The following is a 16657-nucleotide window of genomic DNA, read 5'->3' as shown; positions in this document are numbered from 1 at the left end:
ATTGTTTGACTGAGTGACACTTGAGAGTGGCTGGAAAACTTACACATCCCTGGTCTGGAAGACAGAGACATTTTTAAAAGAGGATCTTGGCATAAATAATGAATGTTAACTGTTTCTGTTTTACATAATGAAAACATCTCCTAATTTGTCATTGTTAGTGTACATAGGAAAAATTAAAGACACACCCTTTTATGTCTTGGATCATGCTACGAAAGAAACTCAATAGAAACAAAGGGAAATGCTACCTTCTTTTTCCTTTTAAAGCAATTTGGCCGAAATTGTTAGGAGCATGAATGGAGGGAAGGAAGTTAAGATAGATTTGAGATAAATGTTTAACAGTCTTGAATAATATGCTAAAATATTGATACTGTGTTGGGAAGATAATGAGAAATATAAGGTACTTAATACTTGAAAATAGCCTCCGTCTGTATAGTAAACAGAATAGGCAATCTATATATCTACTTTCTATATCTTCAACCTTCAGATATGCTCTCACATTTACAGACATGTTTGCAAATTTTTGCAACTATTTCCTGGAGCCAAAAGTCCCATATGTGTAACGTGGACTCATTTCCATGCTGTTAAGTTTTTACTATGAGTGGTTTTGAGCGTTAGTGACTCTCGGGTGATACCGACCACACAGTTGCCCTAGGTACAGCTCAGGTGAACCCAACGTATCTTCCTCCTGGCTGCCCGGCTATTTACAAATATTCTAACTTCCTACTGTTGTGATATCTTGCTAAGACTATCCAGCCTCCCATCCTTCCAAAGATGGTATAGGAGCCACTGTGCATACTTCCTAAGAGATATCAATTGTATTCTTATTACAATATGCACGTATTGAGGCTGGAGCAATGGCTCAGTCATTTTGTCCGCAAGCATGATCTGAATTTGATCACCAGAACCCATGTAAGAAACAAACAGCAGGCATCGTGATGCACACCAGCAATTTCAGTACTGGATAGGCAGAGGCAGGACAATTCCTGGGACTTGCAGTCAGGACCCCTTAGCACTATCTGTGAGCCCCGGCTCCCAGTGAGAGACCCATTCTCAAAAAAACCCAAGGAGGAGCTTCTGAGGAACAGGCACTGCGATCACCTTTATATACAATGCCTCTGGTTTGCTCCCAAAGAGGCAGTCATGTCGAAAGAGTATGCCTTCCTGGTTTGCCCCTGGGGAGGTGGCCATGTTGAAATAGTGTACCTTCCATTCAAAGCTTTCATCACTAATCGTAGAACTAACCATAACTTCCTCACATCTGAGTCCAAGTGCAAGCTAAAACTTCCATAAGTACTTAGTAAAACTTTCACTCCAAAGTCTAGTCTAGAGCATGTTTAAATCATCTCCAATTTGAAAGTAGTGAAACTGTGGCATTTCTCACACTGGATCAAAGAAATCAAACTATATGGCTATTAATACTTATATACAAGGTGCCATCTGTCAGTTTAAATTTGAACTAATTTTCTTCTAAATATCCGTAGTGTACACTAGCTTCTTTCTGAAAGCCATGGTGTCAACGAGTAAAATGGGATCTCCTTTACACACTTGATCTTGCTTGTCAAGACACAAATGCTAAACTCCTGATGCTTTTCCGCAGCTTCTCTGAGGCAGGTGAGGGGCAAAGGTGTCCCGTGGAAGAGCTAGAAGAAGCCTAAGCATGACAGTGCTTAGACTCTCCCATTAGTTCTTTCCTCATTTGGCCCATTCTTTCTAGAAGTACTTTAAATTTGTCAATATGCAAATCAATACTGTTTTAGTGTCTTTATTTTTATGCACCTTTCTGTTCCAAAGTCTTTGCACACCCTGGCCATTTCCCCCACATTCTTACTTCTCACTTAGAAGCTCAGGTCAAATGTCACATCCTAGGAAGCCTTCCCTGACTGATGAAACACTCCAGAAACACACATCTCAGGTGGAAGCTACACAAGCATGTGATTATCTGATAAGTTTTCTTCTTAAAGGCAAGGGCTGAGTATGGTGTTGGTTACTTTAGAGTCTTGGTACTCAAACCATTGGCTTATACAAAAGACACAATGAAGATGAAGTGAGTAAGTGGATGGTTGTCCAAGCAAATCATAAGCATGCTTGAATCAATGCACCAACTGCCTCACAAGCACATGTCTTTGCTCATGAACCATTATCCACCTCTCCTTTTAACTCACCACTGGTTCCTGACTCTACTGAAACCCAATAAGTCATTTAATCTCTGTGTAAAATGATCATGGAAATATAAGCAGAGATGAGGAAAATGGACTTTGGTATTTTTCTCCTGAGGGTCCACTTAAAGTGGTAGTTTGTTTTTGAAAGCTTTGGCCTTTGCTCCTAGTTTAGCTCAACTACACATGTAAGTGCTCATTAGCTGTTCAAGCTGCTGCAGCAGCTGTGTTAGGTTTTTAATATCTGTGAAAAACACAAAATAATTTAAAGAAGGATATAACAGTTTGGTTCTCTCTTAGTTTTGGTCCATCATGGGGAGAGAGATGGAAAAGTGGCTCACCTCAGAGCAGGCCGGAAGCAGAGCAGGCAGTGACAGGAGGGGTCATGGGAAGGATCAGCCCCCAAGGATGCTACTTGGGGTTCTTGGGACCTAAATCCCCCCACCTTCCACAGTACCACTTCCTCTCCATTTCTATTCAAATTTGGAATGCATTGGTGGATCAAACATTGGTAAAATCAGAGACTGGTCACCTCTGGGAATGACCTCAAGGACACACTACAGAAGTGAGCTTCACTGTTAGCTAGCTGTTTCTCATCCCAGTCAAGCACAAGACTGAGATTAGCCATCCCGCCAGGTAATGTGAGGGGACAGGAGCCAAGCTTTCCTTTCTTGCCATAGACCAGATTTAGTCTTGCCTTAGGTTTGTCTCGGCTTATCTAACCATAGGATGTTAACTAGACCAGCCCTCACCATTCATGATTGCTCTGGGGGACACTTTGAAAACTCTAAGATTATTGTGACTAGTCAATCATTCCCATTTCTAAACTCTTCCAACCAAGAGGAAGTGGCAAGGTTGGTGTTCAGCTTCAAGGCTGAGCCCTGAGCCTCTTAGGTCCTGTGTCCTAAAATGATGACTTTATGTTTGTTTAATTATTGTTTAAAGTTTCGTATGGGAACATCCATTTGTGTGTCTGTGTGTGTGTGTGTGTGTGTGTGTGTGTGTGTGTGTGTGAGAGTGGGTGCATGCTTCTGAATATATGTGAAGTCTAGAGCTTGACATTGATGTCTTGTTCAATCATTTTCATTTATTTTTTGAGAGTTACTGATTCAGCTGAGCTGGTTGGTGCACACTTTGCAGGGATCTGAACTCAGGTCCTCATTCTGTGCAGCAAGCACTTGGCTGAGCTAATCCCTACCCTGAACAGCCCATTTTAAAAAATAAGCAATAAAGTCTTATTTGCATTTTTAATTAATATTTTTCCAGATGATATTCATATTTTATTGGTATTTTCTGATGATGTTAGGGATGGTTATCTAAAATCTATTAATCTACCCTAAGAGGTGCTTACAGAAAGTGAATGAACAACAGGAAGGCTGGGATCTGGCCTGGCCTTCCGTGGAATTGTGAATCAGGCAGAGCTCACTTGGGATGCTCAGAGCCTCTCTTCCCTGCCTGTTCACCTTTCTATCCATGAAAGCTGCAGAAATGCCCATGGTCTGCCTTCCCCCAACATGTGCTAAAGAAGGAGTGAATAACACCATTGCCATCAACTTAGGCGTGATTAGGAAAGGCAAGTTCCACCTAGAAACCCTGATGCTATGGGCCCTGACCTGTGTGCTTTATTTTCTCTGTTTTGCTTTTTATGCTGAGGGTGGAAGCAAGGGCCATCCATGTACACCCCGAGCAAGAGCTGGCCCTGTGGGCTCTTGGCCTCCGTGTTTGACAAGCCCCTTGCTAAGTTGGATACTGGCCTCTGGGTCCTGCCCATGATGGCCCAGGAAGGTTAACATAGGATGGCTTGTGGTCCATGTACAGTGATATTGAGGAATGAGATGCTTGGGACAAGGAGCTATGGGTATAAATGCCGTCCTGTCCCTCCTACTCCTCTTCAATCTATAATTTGTATCTTTACAAAACCACAGATGGGCTGGGACAATCGAAAAACAAAAACAAAAACAAACAAACAAAAAAAAAACAAAGATAAAAGGCAAAATGGAAAACAACAACCAAAAACAAAAACAGAAAAATGTGTTCCCTCCTAGTCTTGTAGACAAGAAGTCCAAAAACAAGATGGTAGCCAAGTTGGCTCCATTCACAGCTCTTGCCTTGGTATGTGCTGAACATCCCATGCTCTCATGGTCTAGGGTGCCTGTCCTTGATTCCTCGTACAACACTAGGCCTACGGGATGACAAAATGATACCGTTTTAAATTAAACTCCCCATACAGACACACTCTAAGGTGCTTCCTAAATTAGAACTTACATCGTGAAATATATTTATTTTAGATTTTAATTAAAAACTAGATGTGTATATAATGAACCACAATTATATTCTCCCCGCATTAACCTTCCTATTCCCATCCCACTCCTCCTGAACCCCTTCTCCTTTCCCAAAGCACCCATCTTACTTTCACGTCTTTTTTTAAAAGTAAACACTTCAGTGCATGATACTTAGAAAGCACATAAAACCCCATAATGTTCTAATCATAGGAGTTTTCCCTCAGGCTGGATATGGGTGTCTTGGGAGCTTGTGGCTTTTCTGGGGACTGTGAACTCATTTCCTATAGGCTTACAAAGGACCCTAGTCCTGAAGAAGTAAACTTTTCTCAAGGACTTTTGGCAGCTGCCTGGACAGCACACATACACTGCACATCAGTGTGGCCCAGGACAAAAACCAAGTGAAATGATTTGTACAGTGACACTGAAAGCAGAACATGGGGGAGGTGGCCCTTGCAACCACAGGATGCTAATAACGTGTAGAAAACTATTTTCATAAGGCACAGTCATTGTTTGATATTCTGTTCTTATTTTTTTTGTGTGGGATTTTTTAAAAAGGAAAATAAACCCTTTGTAAATTACAATGCCGCAACCTAATACCATGCTCAAGCTCATAAATGTTTTTCTTCAGAGTTCATTTGGAAGCATTTCAGACAGACTGTTAGCATTATTGTTTTCTGGGATAAAATCCGTGCACTTTTCTCAACCATTTCTTCCTCAGCCCATACCCTCTCTTTCGTAATATTTTGCATGTTGTGATAAAATAGCAAGACAGGCAGCCTCTGTCTATTTTTAGATTAACACATTTGCCAAACTCAAAGAAACGCCTCCCGTGGCAGCTTCCCACAGATGGGAGCTGCTTTTCTGCTACCCAAAACACTGATTTGCCCATGGTCAGTCTTCCACACTGCCATCTTAAACCCCAGTGTTCTACAGCAGGTGTCCAGTCTTGTGAGCTCTTTTGTTATCCTCACTATCTATAGAGCAACAGGTCACAATGGGTCCCCAGAAATGCCTTTTCCCCCCCAAGTCTTTACATACTGTAGGAAGAGGCCCAGCAGAAATGGACTTTGATGAGAGTCTATGATGTATGAGCAACAGCAATCAATGCCCAGACAGGGATCAGGAGTCAGGAATCTGAATCACAAAGGTGACACCCAGTGTTCACAAACAAGGTGGGAAAGCCATGCCAAAAGCAAGCAAACACACACACACACACACACACACACACACACACACACACACACACACACACACACACCTCTACAGGTGAAAGGCTACAATACAAGGCTAGGAAAAGTTTGGGTTAGACAGGAGAACACATACAATAACCTGCGTCCAATCCCATAAGATTCTACTTTGCAGTTTACTTTCTCCGTTTAGGGCCTTCAGAGACCCCATCAGATGTGTTAGTGAGCGTAGACCTGTCCAAGGGCAAACAGAAGCCAGTGGCAAAGTGAAACAGGCCTTGGCGCGCCTAGTTCTCCACTTTCCATGCAGCAGTTTTCCACTTGACAGACAACACTGCATTTCAAACAGGGCTTCAGAGGTCTTCAAGGGACTTCAAAGGAGAGGCAACTTGCAAATCAAAAGTGCCCTATATGTCAACGAGCAATCATATACCTATGTAACCCCTATATACACCTTTTTACTGTGACTTTCCAAAAGCTGGAAACATCTCTGGAGTCTCTTGGACTAGACAGTCCAGCTGTGGGCTGTGTAATGTTAACTGGGGGAGATGGTGCATCCATACAATCCCAGCACTTGGGAGTTGGAGATGAAATGATCTAGAATTCAAGGTCATCCTCAGCCACATAGCAAGTTCAAGGCTAGCCTGGGCTACATGAGAACCTATCTCACAAACAAACAACAGCAACAGTGCAAGAAAAATATCTTCTCATAAACCAGGCACGTGCACTCACGGTCCCCCACTAGTCCTGTCTAGGGACAGTCTCTCATCCTTCTGGTTTAAAAGGCTAAAAACAACGATTCATTATTTCCTTCATTTGTAATCCTTGGATGACTAGCGAAGTTAAATATCTTCCCATATAGTTATTGGACATAATTTTTAATAAGTATATTCATGGTTTTATCAAGCTGTACGAGTTTGGTACAGATTAGGATAAACAATAACCACTAGCATTTATCTTTTACTAGGTACCAAGTCCTCTGATAAACATTGAAAAACACTAACCTTTGGTCAGGCCGACACAGCAGCAACAGTTCCTGGCTTTATCTGTTCTGTTAAACATTCTTGAGTGCATCTGCTAAAATTATAATCCGATCTCTTTATTTTCTTCTCTATATTTATGTTGTCCCCTCTTGAGTTATGTTAACCTTTTCCTTCTACTACTACTCTATGCTACCTTAGGGCCTTTGCTTTTTATTTATCGTATGGGGGATGTGTGTGTCCTTGCAGAGACCAGCATGGGATGTTGGGAATCCTCGGTTACTGTTCTTACTGCCTTGGGGTGGGGCATCTCGCTGAGTCAGAAGATCACTGTTTCTGCTAGGCTAAGGGCCTATTTTTAACCCCCAAATGCTGGAGTTTATGACACAAGTCATTATAACCAGCTTCTTATGTGAGTGCTGGGATGTGAACCGAGGTCCCTGTACTCTTGCCCACTGAACTCCCTCTGTCCAGGTTTCTTGACCTGTTCTTAAGGCACCCATCATTGTACAGAAACACTCTAAATTAAGAAATCCTGTACGTGTGCATGTGTGCAGCTAACCTGCCTGACCAGCAACTCTCAGGAATCACCTCCCCAGCGTTCACAATATAGACACTTCACATCCTTGAATTTTATGAGGGTGCCAAGATTCGGGACTTGAGTCCTCATGCTCACACAGTGAACACTTTGCCCACTGAAAAAATTGCCAGCCCCAGTCAAACTGTCTGATGGTCTTTGTTGTGATTCTCTTTGGATTGGTGTGTTCCTCAGGATGGTGGGACCAGGAGAAGGTTCCAGAAGGGAGGTTACAGGTGAAAAAGACTGCCTGAGCTTAGGGAGTATAGGTGTATGGGTGACAGAGATTTCTCTGGGAAATGGCCCTGGATGAAGATTTAAAGGAACTCTGTCACATCTCTTCCCCTCTCCTACATAGGCCTTCTCCTGGGAAGTCTTTCCTCCTCCTCCTCCTCTTCTTTCTCCTCCTCCTCTTCCTCCTCCTCCTCCTCCTCCTCCTCCTCCTCACTGCATGTTCCCAACCTGAGCAAACCTCAAGCTCACATTCCAAATGAAGCCAGCGCTTGGAACAAAATGTCCACTCTAAGACTTCTTTCTTGGGCAGTCAAACTCTGCAGCCCTTGAAAAGATGGGCAGTTCCCTACATCCTTATTTAAAATCATTAGTTTTGGAGACAGCAGTGAAGGGTGTAGATTCAGCACATCCCTGGTGATGTCACATTTTATTAGGGTTACATTTTCTTGCCAACTGATCCTGCATATAATGCTAAGTCCCCTTTTTGTTTCCGTAAGAGGACTCTGTCCCCTCCCCCCCCCATCCAAAGGAAAACAGACTGTGCTTCTCAGGCCAGCAAGGCCCTGACAAAGGCCTGAAGCATTTGCAAAACATTTTCTGATTGAGTGGAAAGAACCGATTTTAGTCGCCAGCTATTTCTTACAGAAAAACAAAACAAAACAAAAACAGCTAGTGTGCGTGTATATGGAGAAGGACAGCGTTTCCGGTTTGCCTTTGAGACATTTCCAAATGAGAGGAAGTGAGCATGCGCTCACAGTGGAAGACCTGTTATCTAAAAGTGAGGGAGAGAGTGGGGAGAATTATATGGTTATGGACCCACAGGGCAGCAGCAAAGTTAATTTGTTTCCAGATTACCATTTCAATGCCTAAACAAAGGAGCTGGCAAGATGGTTCAGTGGGCAAAGGTGCTTGTGGTCAAGCTTGATGGTATGCGTTAGGCTGCTAACAATAATGTGACAGAAAGAGAAAACTGACTCCCACCAAATCCGAACTGTGTAGGAGTACTTAACAAGTATTATTTCTGGATGTGCACATATATCTGTGATTGTATATATACATAAACAAATGTGCATATACATCCAGCCTTACGTTTATGTGTTTATAAAGGATGTATAGGTGCATAAGTGGGTGCACTCACAAACATCCATCCTGTAGCTATCTGACACAGAGAGAGAAGCAGAGAGAAAAAGAGAGAAGCTGCGTGGTACACATAAAAGCCAGTCCCATCCTTTAGAAAGACAGATTAGTTATAAATGAAACCAGCAAATCAATTCTCCTCTCATAGAGAGATCAGACCATCCTGAGATCCTGACCATAAATGCTTCTGGCCTTTTCAAGCAGACATAATACCAAAGTGGGGTCTCAAAAGACAAGCATGGTTCTGTGATAATTGTTTTATTTATTTATTTATTTTTTGTTCTGTGTTGTTTTGGGTTTGGCCTCTGAATAACCGTGGCCACATTCTTAGAAAGAAAATTGTGGCCTATTTTGCCTGTTAATTTTATTTTTCCAGAGTTGGAAAACTCCCACTCTGAAACACAGGAATTACATGGCTTAAAGGCAAGATCCCCTTCTTGGTCATCGTTAGAAGTCTGTCTCTGGAACTCATAGCTCTAATGACGATCTGACTGTGATGGGGCCTCTATGCCACTCTCAAGACTCCAGAGGCTGTGTGCATATGCGTGCAATTCTTCCAGTACCTTCAAGTGCACATGAAAAAAAAACCCAGCAGAATTCCACATGGCTCCCACTGACCTGTTTGAATAAGCATTGCGTGTCTTCGTGTTGCTCATCCTCAGAGTATGATCACAGCTGTTCTTACTCTTTTATTTAGCAGGAGGCTGTGAGCTTTGACTTTGTATCTGGCTCTATGCTTAATACCACAAAAGCAAAGATTTATTTCCTTTTCCATTAATTTTAAGCCATACTGTTGCATGAAGTCTTTGCCTATGCAAACTCAAAGATTTCTGCCCTATAAGGGCTTATAATCTCATATTCTTTTACTTTTTTAAAATCAGATAATTCTCTCTCTCTTCCTTTCTCTTTCTCTCTCCTTCTCTCTCTCTCTCTCTCTCTCTCTCTCTCTCTCTCTCTCTCTCCCTCCCTCTCATCTCTCTCTCTCTTATCTCTCTCATGTGATGTGTGTGTGTGTGCTACAATGTTACAATGTTATGTGTACGTGTGGCACAAGTGTCTAGTGCTCATGCTCATACATGACCATGAAAAGACCAGAAGGGGACATTGGGATCTTTTTCTACTGTTGTCCACCTTTCAGCCTTGGGAGAAGGTCCCTCACCAGCCTGGAAGCTCCTAGTTTGTGCTAGGTTGGCAGATCTGTGAGCTCTTAGGGTCCACCCATCTCTGTCCACCAATGCTGGGGTTACAGGTATGCACCGCAATGTCTGACTTTTTACACAGGTCCGGGGGACTCAAGCCCAGGTCCTTGTGCTTACAGAGAAAGCACGTTTACCCACCAAGGTCCATCAAGCCATCTTTTAAAATTCATCTCTTATTAGTGAAAGTCCAATATTTGGATACAAATATTTCACTCTACTTAGTGCCAGGAACAACCCGCTTGAATCAGTTTGTACAGCAGAACTGTCCATCTGTGTGCTGTCATGCCTACAGATACAGACTCAAGTGAGGCCAGCTGTGTTACACTCATCTCAGGTTCGGAGCCTGTGAGTACACAGAAAGAAGGGTTCGTGTTCTGGCGACAATAAACAAAATGCACTAATAGCCCCAAGGAGACACGTGAACCAGAGAATGCACATGAAGATGGTTGGAGAAGTTGAAATTCTGATATAAGTCATTGAAAGGAGTTTTTAAACTGGAAGATTTAGGAATGTGGGCATCTGCCTTCAAGGACTTAAGGCAGAAGCTGGCTAAGATGGTTTGTGTTTGACTTAAACAACAGCATGTACACTGCCTCGGAGTAGAGTCCCAAGTCTCCTGCTCCACACTGTATTTACAAAACAGAAAGCATTTGCCCAAGGTTTGGAACTTGGATATGCTTGAACCCATTTATTTTTTGGTTTTTCGAGACAGGGTCTCTCTGTGTAACAACTCTAGCTGTCCTGGACTCCCTCTGTAGACCAAGCTGGCCATGAACTCACAGAGATCCTCCTGCCTCTGCCTCCCAAGTGCTGGGATTAAAGGCATGTGCCACCACCACCTGGCTTGAGCCCATTTCTTAAGAGAAAATATTTAATAAGAATTGTTGTATCTTAGGTTGAATGGTCCCCAAGTAGACGTTTAAGTCAGAGATTAGAAAACAAGTCGTGCACTAGAGAAACCAGGCTGTGAAATAGTGACAAAGAAAGGCTGAAGGAGGAAGGGCAGATGTGACGAGGGCCATCTCAAATCTGGATGCTGCTGTGGACACTGATGGCTTCTTCTGGCTGTGGACATCCAGGGGACAGGGAGGGACACCTCTGAAAGTGACTCCACTTGGACATGGAAGCTGTACTCCTACTGCTCGGTTCCAGCTCCCAGCCCCAAGTAACCCCTCAGGAGTAACCGTGTAAGAACCAGGTAGAAAGATGACTGACAACCCAGCACGGCACTGGGCACAGAGTCATTTTGCTATGAAATCCCATTATACCAATTTAATTTCTATATCATTTGACATATGGCTCTGCAAGCTAAGAGTCCTCTTCTTCTTTTAAAACAAAACAATTATCCTAGGGACCCACATGAAGCTCTAGCTGTCCATCTGTCACATATGTGTAGGGGGCAGGTGCAGTCCATGCATGCTCTTTGGCTGGTGCTTCCACTTCTGTGAGCCCCCATGGGCCTAGGTTAGTTGACTCTGTTGGTCCTCTTGTGATGTTCTTGTCCCCTCTGGGCCTTTCTATCCTTCAGCCCCACACCCCACACCCCCCGCAACTCTTCCACAGGACTCCATGAGCTCTGCCTATTGCGTGGCTGTGACTCTCAGCATCTGATTCAATCAGTTGGTGCTGCCTGCTTTCCAATCACTTCTCCCCCTAAAGGAGCTACCCTGACTGGCCTCAGTGGAAGAGGATGAGCTCAGACCGGATCCGACATGATGTGTAGGGGGGGGGTTGCTGGGTGGGTGGGTGGGGTCTTCTGTTTTCTGAGATGAAGGGAATATGGGAAAGAGGGTGGGAGAGTGGGACTGGGAGGAGAGAAAGGAGAGGGCTACAATTGGAGTGTAAAGTGAATACATAAGTTAAAAATGAAAGAAAAAAAAGATATAGGAAAGAGCTTTGTCCTTCTCTTTTACTAGAATTAACCAGTTGTCATTTGAAGTGTGTACGTGTCGCTCCACAGCCTTTATTCCTCTCAGATTCATTCTCTGTACACACTAGATTTAGCCAGTGGCATTTCTAACGTGTGTTTCCATCAAGAATTACCACGGTAAATTGGATACAGACAGACAGGCTGCTTCATCTAGAGGTGACTCACCGAGGCAGTTGCTGCCCCTCAAAGAGTCCAACATTTCACTATGGCGGCCGCTCAGGTCTGCCTCTGACCTGGTTATGCGAATGCCAGTACCCTTCAATGTGGTCCCCTTAACATTCATTTCTCGGTAAGTTGCATCACTGATACACTTTTGACTTTCCTCTTAGAAGTCAAAGAAAACACTGCAAAGACTTTTTGACAAATAATTGGGTGTGTCTGTGTGCTATTTATTATTGCTATTGTTACTTAAGATCATCCAGATAATATTTCAGTTATGTAATATTTTGTGGGTGGCTTTACCAAAAGAATACCCATTAGCCACACTCTCCGGAGAGAGGGAACTGTGGTGTCAGAGTGACATTCATAATGTCCTACCTGCTGGCAGTGATCCTTGCCTCCTAGGGCTGTCCTTGGTGAGGGAGAAATAAGGAGGTGTGTGTAATGGCTTCCTGGGAGTCCTCAGCATGTACTTTTTTCTCTTTGCCTTTTCTTGGGTCATCTGCCTTGAATCTAGAGAACAGGAAAAACAAGGCCATGGTGAGTTGTCAAGCATGTCTGACACACTGGCCTAAGGGCAGAGGCATTTGAAAACCACTCAGTCATGAGCTATATTGCCATTACGCAGAAGCTCCATGCTCCCCCAGACTGTCTACAAGCAATGTGAATTCCTCCTCCTGTTTTATGGCTGTCCCTCTGCAGCCAGCACTCCAGGAAAATTCCATGTGCTGCTTCAGATTTTGAGCTTATTGCAGATAAAGCTGAGCCACCCTTATCAGAAACAGTCGGGTCCAGAAGTTTGGGATTCTGCTTATTTTCTTTTCTCGTTGTGGGACATTTGCACGGTACACAGTGAGAGATCTTAGCGATGGGACCGAAGCACAAACACGAAATTTATTTATATTTTATGTGTACCTTATATACACAGCCTGAAGGTAACTTTATACAAAACTTTTAATAATTTTATGCATGAAACAAGGTTTTCTGGTGTGGAATTTTCCACTTGTAGCATTGTGGTCCATGCTCAAAAAGTTTCAGGTTGATAAGTCTATAAAACATATGTATGTATTATATATTTTGATTTTGCTTTTTTTTTTTCTTTTTTAGATTTACTTGTAGGGGCATTTGGAAAGGGGAAAGTAGCTGTTTACAGGTATGTGGTCACTGGCACGTTTCTACTTGAGATGAACTAAGACTATGTTGTTAGTCGTAAAGACTCCAAAGCCCTATTGCACTTGTTTGTTCCGGAGGGTGTCCCTATGTCCTTTTAGAATTCTGGCTGTATTTTCCCCTCTGTTTTTTAACCTTTCTCTCATTTCTATGTATTTTTTATTCTCATTCTTTATGAGCAAACCTTGAGCTCCTACCAATATAACCAACATTAAATAAGATGCTAAACTCATCAAACCTGAAAGTGACCCATGTGGATCTAAGCCTGGACTCCCTAAGCTTTAGGAATCACCGCTCTCCATACTTGTAGGACAGAGCTGTGGTGGGCAGAACGTGACTATTTACCTTCACTCCTACACCCAAGTGTGGACAAGAAGTTGGGGGACAGAGCATGCCAGGAGTCATCCCCTCCCTGCTGATGCACTGATGGGACAGACCTGGATTCAGAACCTGACCCTTCCACGCACAAATGGTTTTGTAATTCCAGGGCAAACTTCTATAGGCTTCCGGGCCTCTGGTTCTCATCTGTAGACTGGACTAGCAATACTTGCCTATGACATTACTTCTACTCAAAGGATTCGGTGAGAACCTGAATGCAAATTATACCAAGTAATAACTAGTTACATAGTTGCACTTTACTAAAATGCTAAATATGAATCCAAGAAACTAGGTCAGGATTTCAAGGCAAAGTCTTGCATGAATGCATGGATACAGACATGCACCCCTGCATGTGGAGGTGTCCCAGTTATATGATGTTAATATAGTTAACTCCCAGAAAGATGCTAAGGAATGTTCTCAAATCAGTAAGCTTTTCTTCTCAACCCCAATGTTAATGCACCATGGACTGATATGTGTCAGCTATTCTCAAGGAGGCTATAGAGAATCAGAGAGGGGAAACTGCTAGCAGCTCTGAACCATGATGCTTAGGTTTTTCATGGCCACAGGCTCACAGCACCCGGAACCTCTGAACTATGACACTTAGGCTTCTCATGGCCACAAACTCACAGCACATGGAACGCTGGTTCTGTCTACCACACTTTAAGTCTACCACAGCTCTGTGTCAATCCCATAATGCCCATGGGCTGCTCCAGCCTATTGCTGACCCAAGGACATAGTGCATGCTGGTCCTTGGAGACGTAGAAATCTGGTCACAGGCAACTCTGCCCAAGAAAACACCCCCATATACCTGTCGGAATGCTCATCTCCATCCTTGAGGGGATCAGCACCCCCCTTCTTCCACCCACTTCCCTTTTTTTCAAAGGTGGTTGCCACAGAAGCTCTCTTGCATTCCCAGTACCATTTTATCATCTGGGTTTTTTCAAACAATTTTGAAAATAACATAACATAATACAGTATGGATAACATCAAGAGGCTTAAAAAAAAAATCCCAGCGGCCCCTATGTTGTAATCATGACACTATTTGAAGTGATAGCTTGTACAACACATGGCCTTCCGTTCTGTTGTCAGAGGAAACGTATTTAACATGGCATCGGGGTAAAGTAAACCCTGAAGGCATTCCCTCACAGCTAGTATCTCTTCTATTTAAGCTTCCAAAGCTGCTCCACTCTCCTGCTCTATGGTTTACCGTCTTGTCTCGTTTCCCTCTCTTGGGTGGCTCCATTGCCGTTTACATCAGCTCCTCTACTCAGATACGCTTGTTAAAGTCACCTGGAGAGTGTGTTTAAAATTCCAAGCCTGGCCCTTACCCGATGATTTCTAGTTCCAATGACCCACAGTGACGCCTGGCTGTAGGGCTTGTTTGACAGCTCCCCAGTAACTACGTTGTGCAGACAGGACTGCTAACCACCGCTCTGGGTGAAGCACAGACTTGCTCTATAAACTTGCTTTCATGTGTTCAGATAAATCAGCAAAGCTTAGCTAGAAGATTTCTAATCAAGCTGAAAAATTATCAATGAGCCAACAAAAATTATAAAACTTCAAGTACTTACTATGAACGGACGTGCCTTGGGGCCTAGAGAGCTGGCTCCGTGGTTAAGAGATCTTAGAGATCTTGCTTTCCCTACAGAAGACCCAGCTGGGTTCCCATCTTCCCACAGAGTATGTCTCACAACTTCCGGTAACTCTAGCTTCAGGACATCTGATGTCATCTGTGGCTTCCACAGTCACCAGCATGTCTACACACACACACACACACACACACACACACACACACACACACACACACACACAACATATAAAACAAGTCTTCAAGGAAAACATATGCCTCCTCAAATATGAACATAGGGATCTAAGAAAATCATGGGCCTGTTTTATAATCACACTACATTATCACAATATAGTGAGTCCTGTCTATAAAGAAATCAGGTCAATGGATGTAAGGTACTTGACAGGCCTCCAGCATCCTTTGCTCAGAGTTCTCTGCCCTCAGATGGTTTAGAGAGCATCAGTTGAGTGCGGTCCCCGCTTATTCATGACACGTGCAGAACTCACCGTGCGAGGCTGGGTATGTTGGCAATGTCTTCTAGAGGGAGAGTTCCTCTCCTTGGGAAAAGATCGCTCTGTGATTCATGAGTTCCGCCTATGGCCTGGCTCTCTCTCCCTACAGAGCGAGGCCAGTTGTGACAGTGGATGCCCAGCTCCTGCTGCACCCAATGATTATCAACCTTGAAAACAAAACTTGCCAGATTCCGGATTTCCCGACCCCTGTGGCCTGGTAAGTTATCACAGTGCTACACATGTTGTAACACGGGTTCAAATGGCCTAGGATCTTATTTGTTAGATAGCTAGATGACAGATAGATAGATAGATAGATAGATAGATAGATAGATAGATAGATATTATAGATGGATAGATAATAGATAAATAGATAGATAGATAGATAGATAGATAGATAGATAGATAGATAGATAATTTGGGTGCAGAAAGTCTGGGGTAGAACCTGAGATCCTGCACACTGTGTGTCTAGAAAGGTCTTCAAGAGAATGTTGAGACTTCTGGACCACAGACCAAGCCTGGGTAGCAAGGACTCAGAGGAACCCTGGGTGATGCTAACCTCTGCCCTTGGGCTCACACAAAGGCCTGTGCTCTAGCCTACAGGCTCTGAGATGAAAAGATGAAAACATTTTGGAAAATCCCAGTTAAACAAACTTTTTCGTGGCACGCCAAATGTTAACCAAACCCAAAACACACCAAAATACTTGGCCTCTTACTTTTGCATGTATTGTGGATATCAGTTTTTAGATCTATTGTTTCTCTTTTGAAAAAAATAAATAAGCTAGTCAGGATTACTTAGTTTCATTGCTAAAAACAGCAGTTTTCTAACTTGGCATGCACAACTAGGCAGAAGGTCAATGCAATTTTTTTTAAAGGAGATTTTTGTACCGTGACCTGTTCTTGTGGCCATGACATTACAAGCATAAAAGGGACAGTAGGAAAACATGGCTTATCCAGATTTTGAATTAAGCTTGTCACCTGAAATGACAAAGTGAAACTGGATTATAACACATTCCAAGAAAAACAAAACACCAGCTTGGTTTTTTGTGTGGGAGTCCCCAGGCATCAGAAGACATAGTGTTGGCCCATGGTATCAGAGCATTTCCTCTGGAAAAAAAAAAATCAACCAAGATTTTAAGATTCACCCTCGTTTTCCAGAGTGAATATTCAGGCAGTGCATTCGGGTATTGAA

At 43.2% G+C, this 16657-nt stretch overlaps 1 protein-coding gene across 1 annotated transcript in view; it reads left to right on the top strand.

The window, feature by feature from the left end:
* ITGA8 (integrin subunit alpha 8) overlaps nt 1-16657 on the top strand; it is a 175697-nt gene that overhangs the window by 75518 nt on the left and 83522 nt on the right. The window contains 2 exon segments of the mRNA XM_084781250.1: nt 12949-12994; nt 15578-15685. Coding sequence (XP_084637376.1) covers nt 12949-12994; nt 15578-15685 — 154 coding nt within the window.

The sequence above is a fragment of the Acomys minous genome (genome assembly GCF_964271855.1).
Source record: "Acomys minous genome assembly, chromosome: 5".
Classification (NCBI taxonomy): Eukaryota; Metazoa; Chordata; class Mammalia; order Rodentia; family Muridae; genus Acomys; species Acomys minous.
This window is presented reverse-complemented; position numbering and strand designations above follow the sequence as displayed.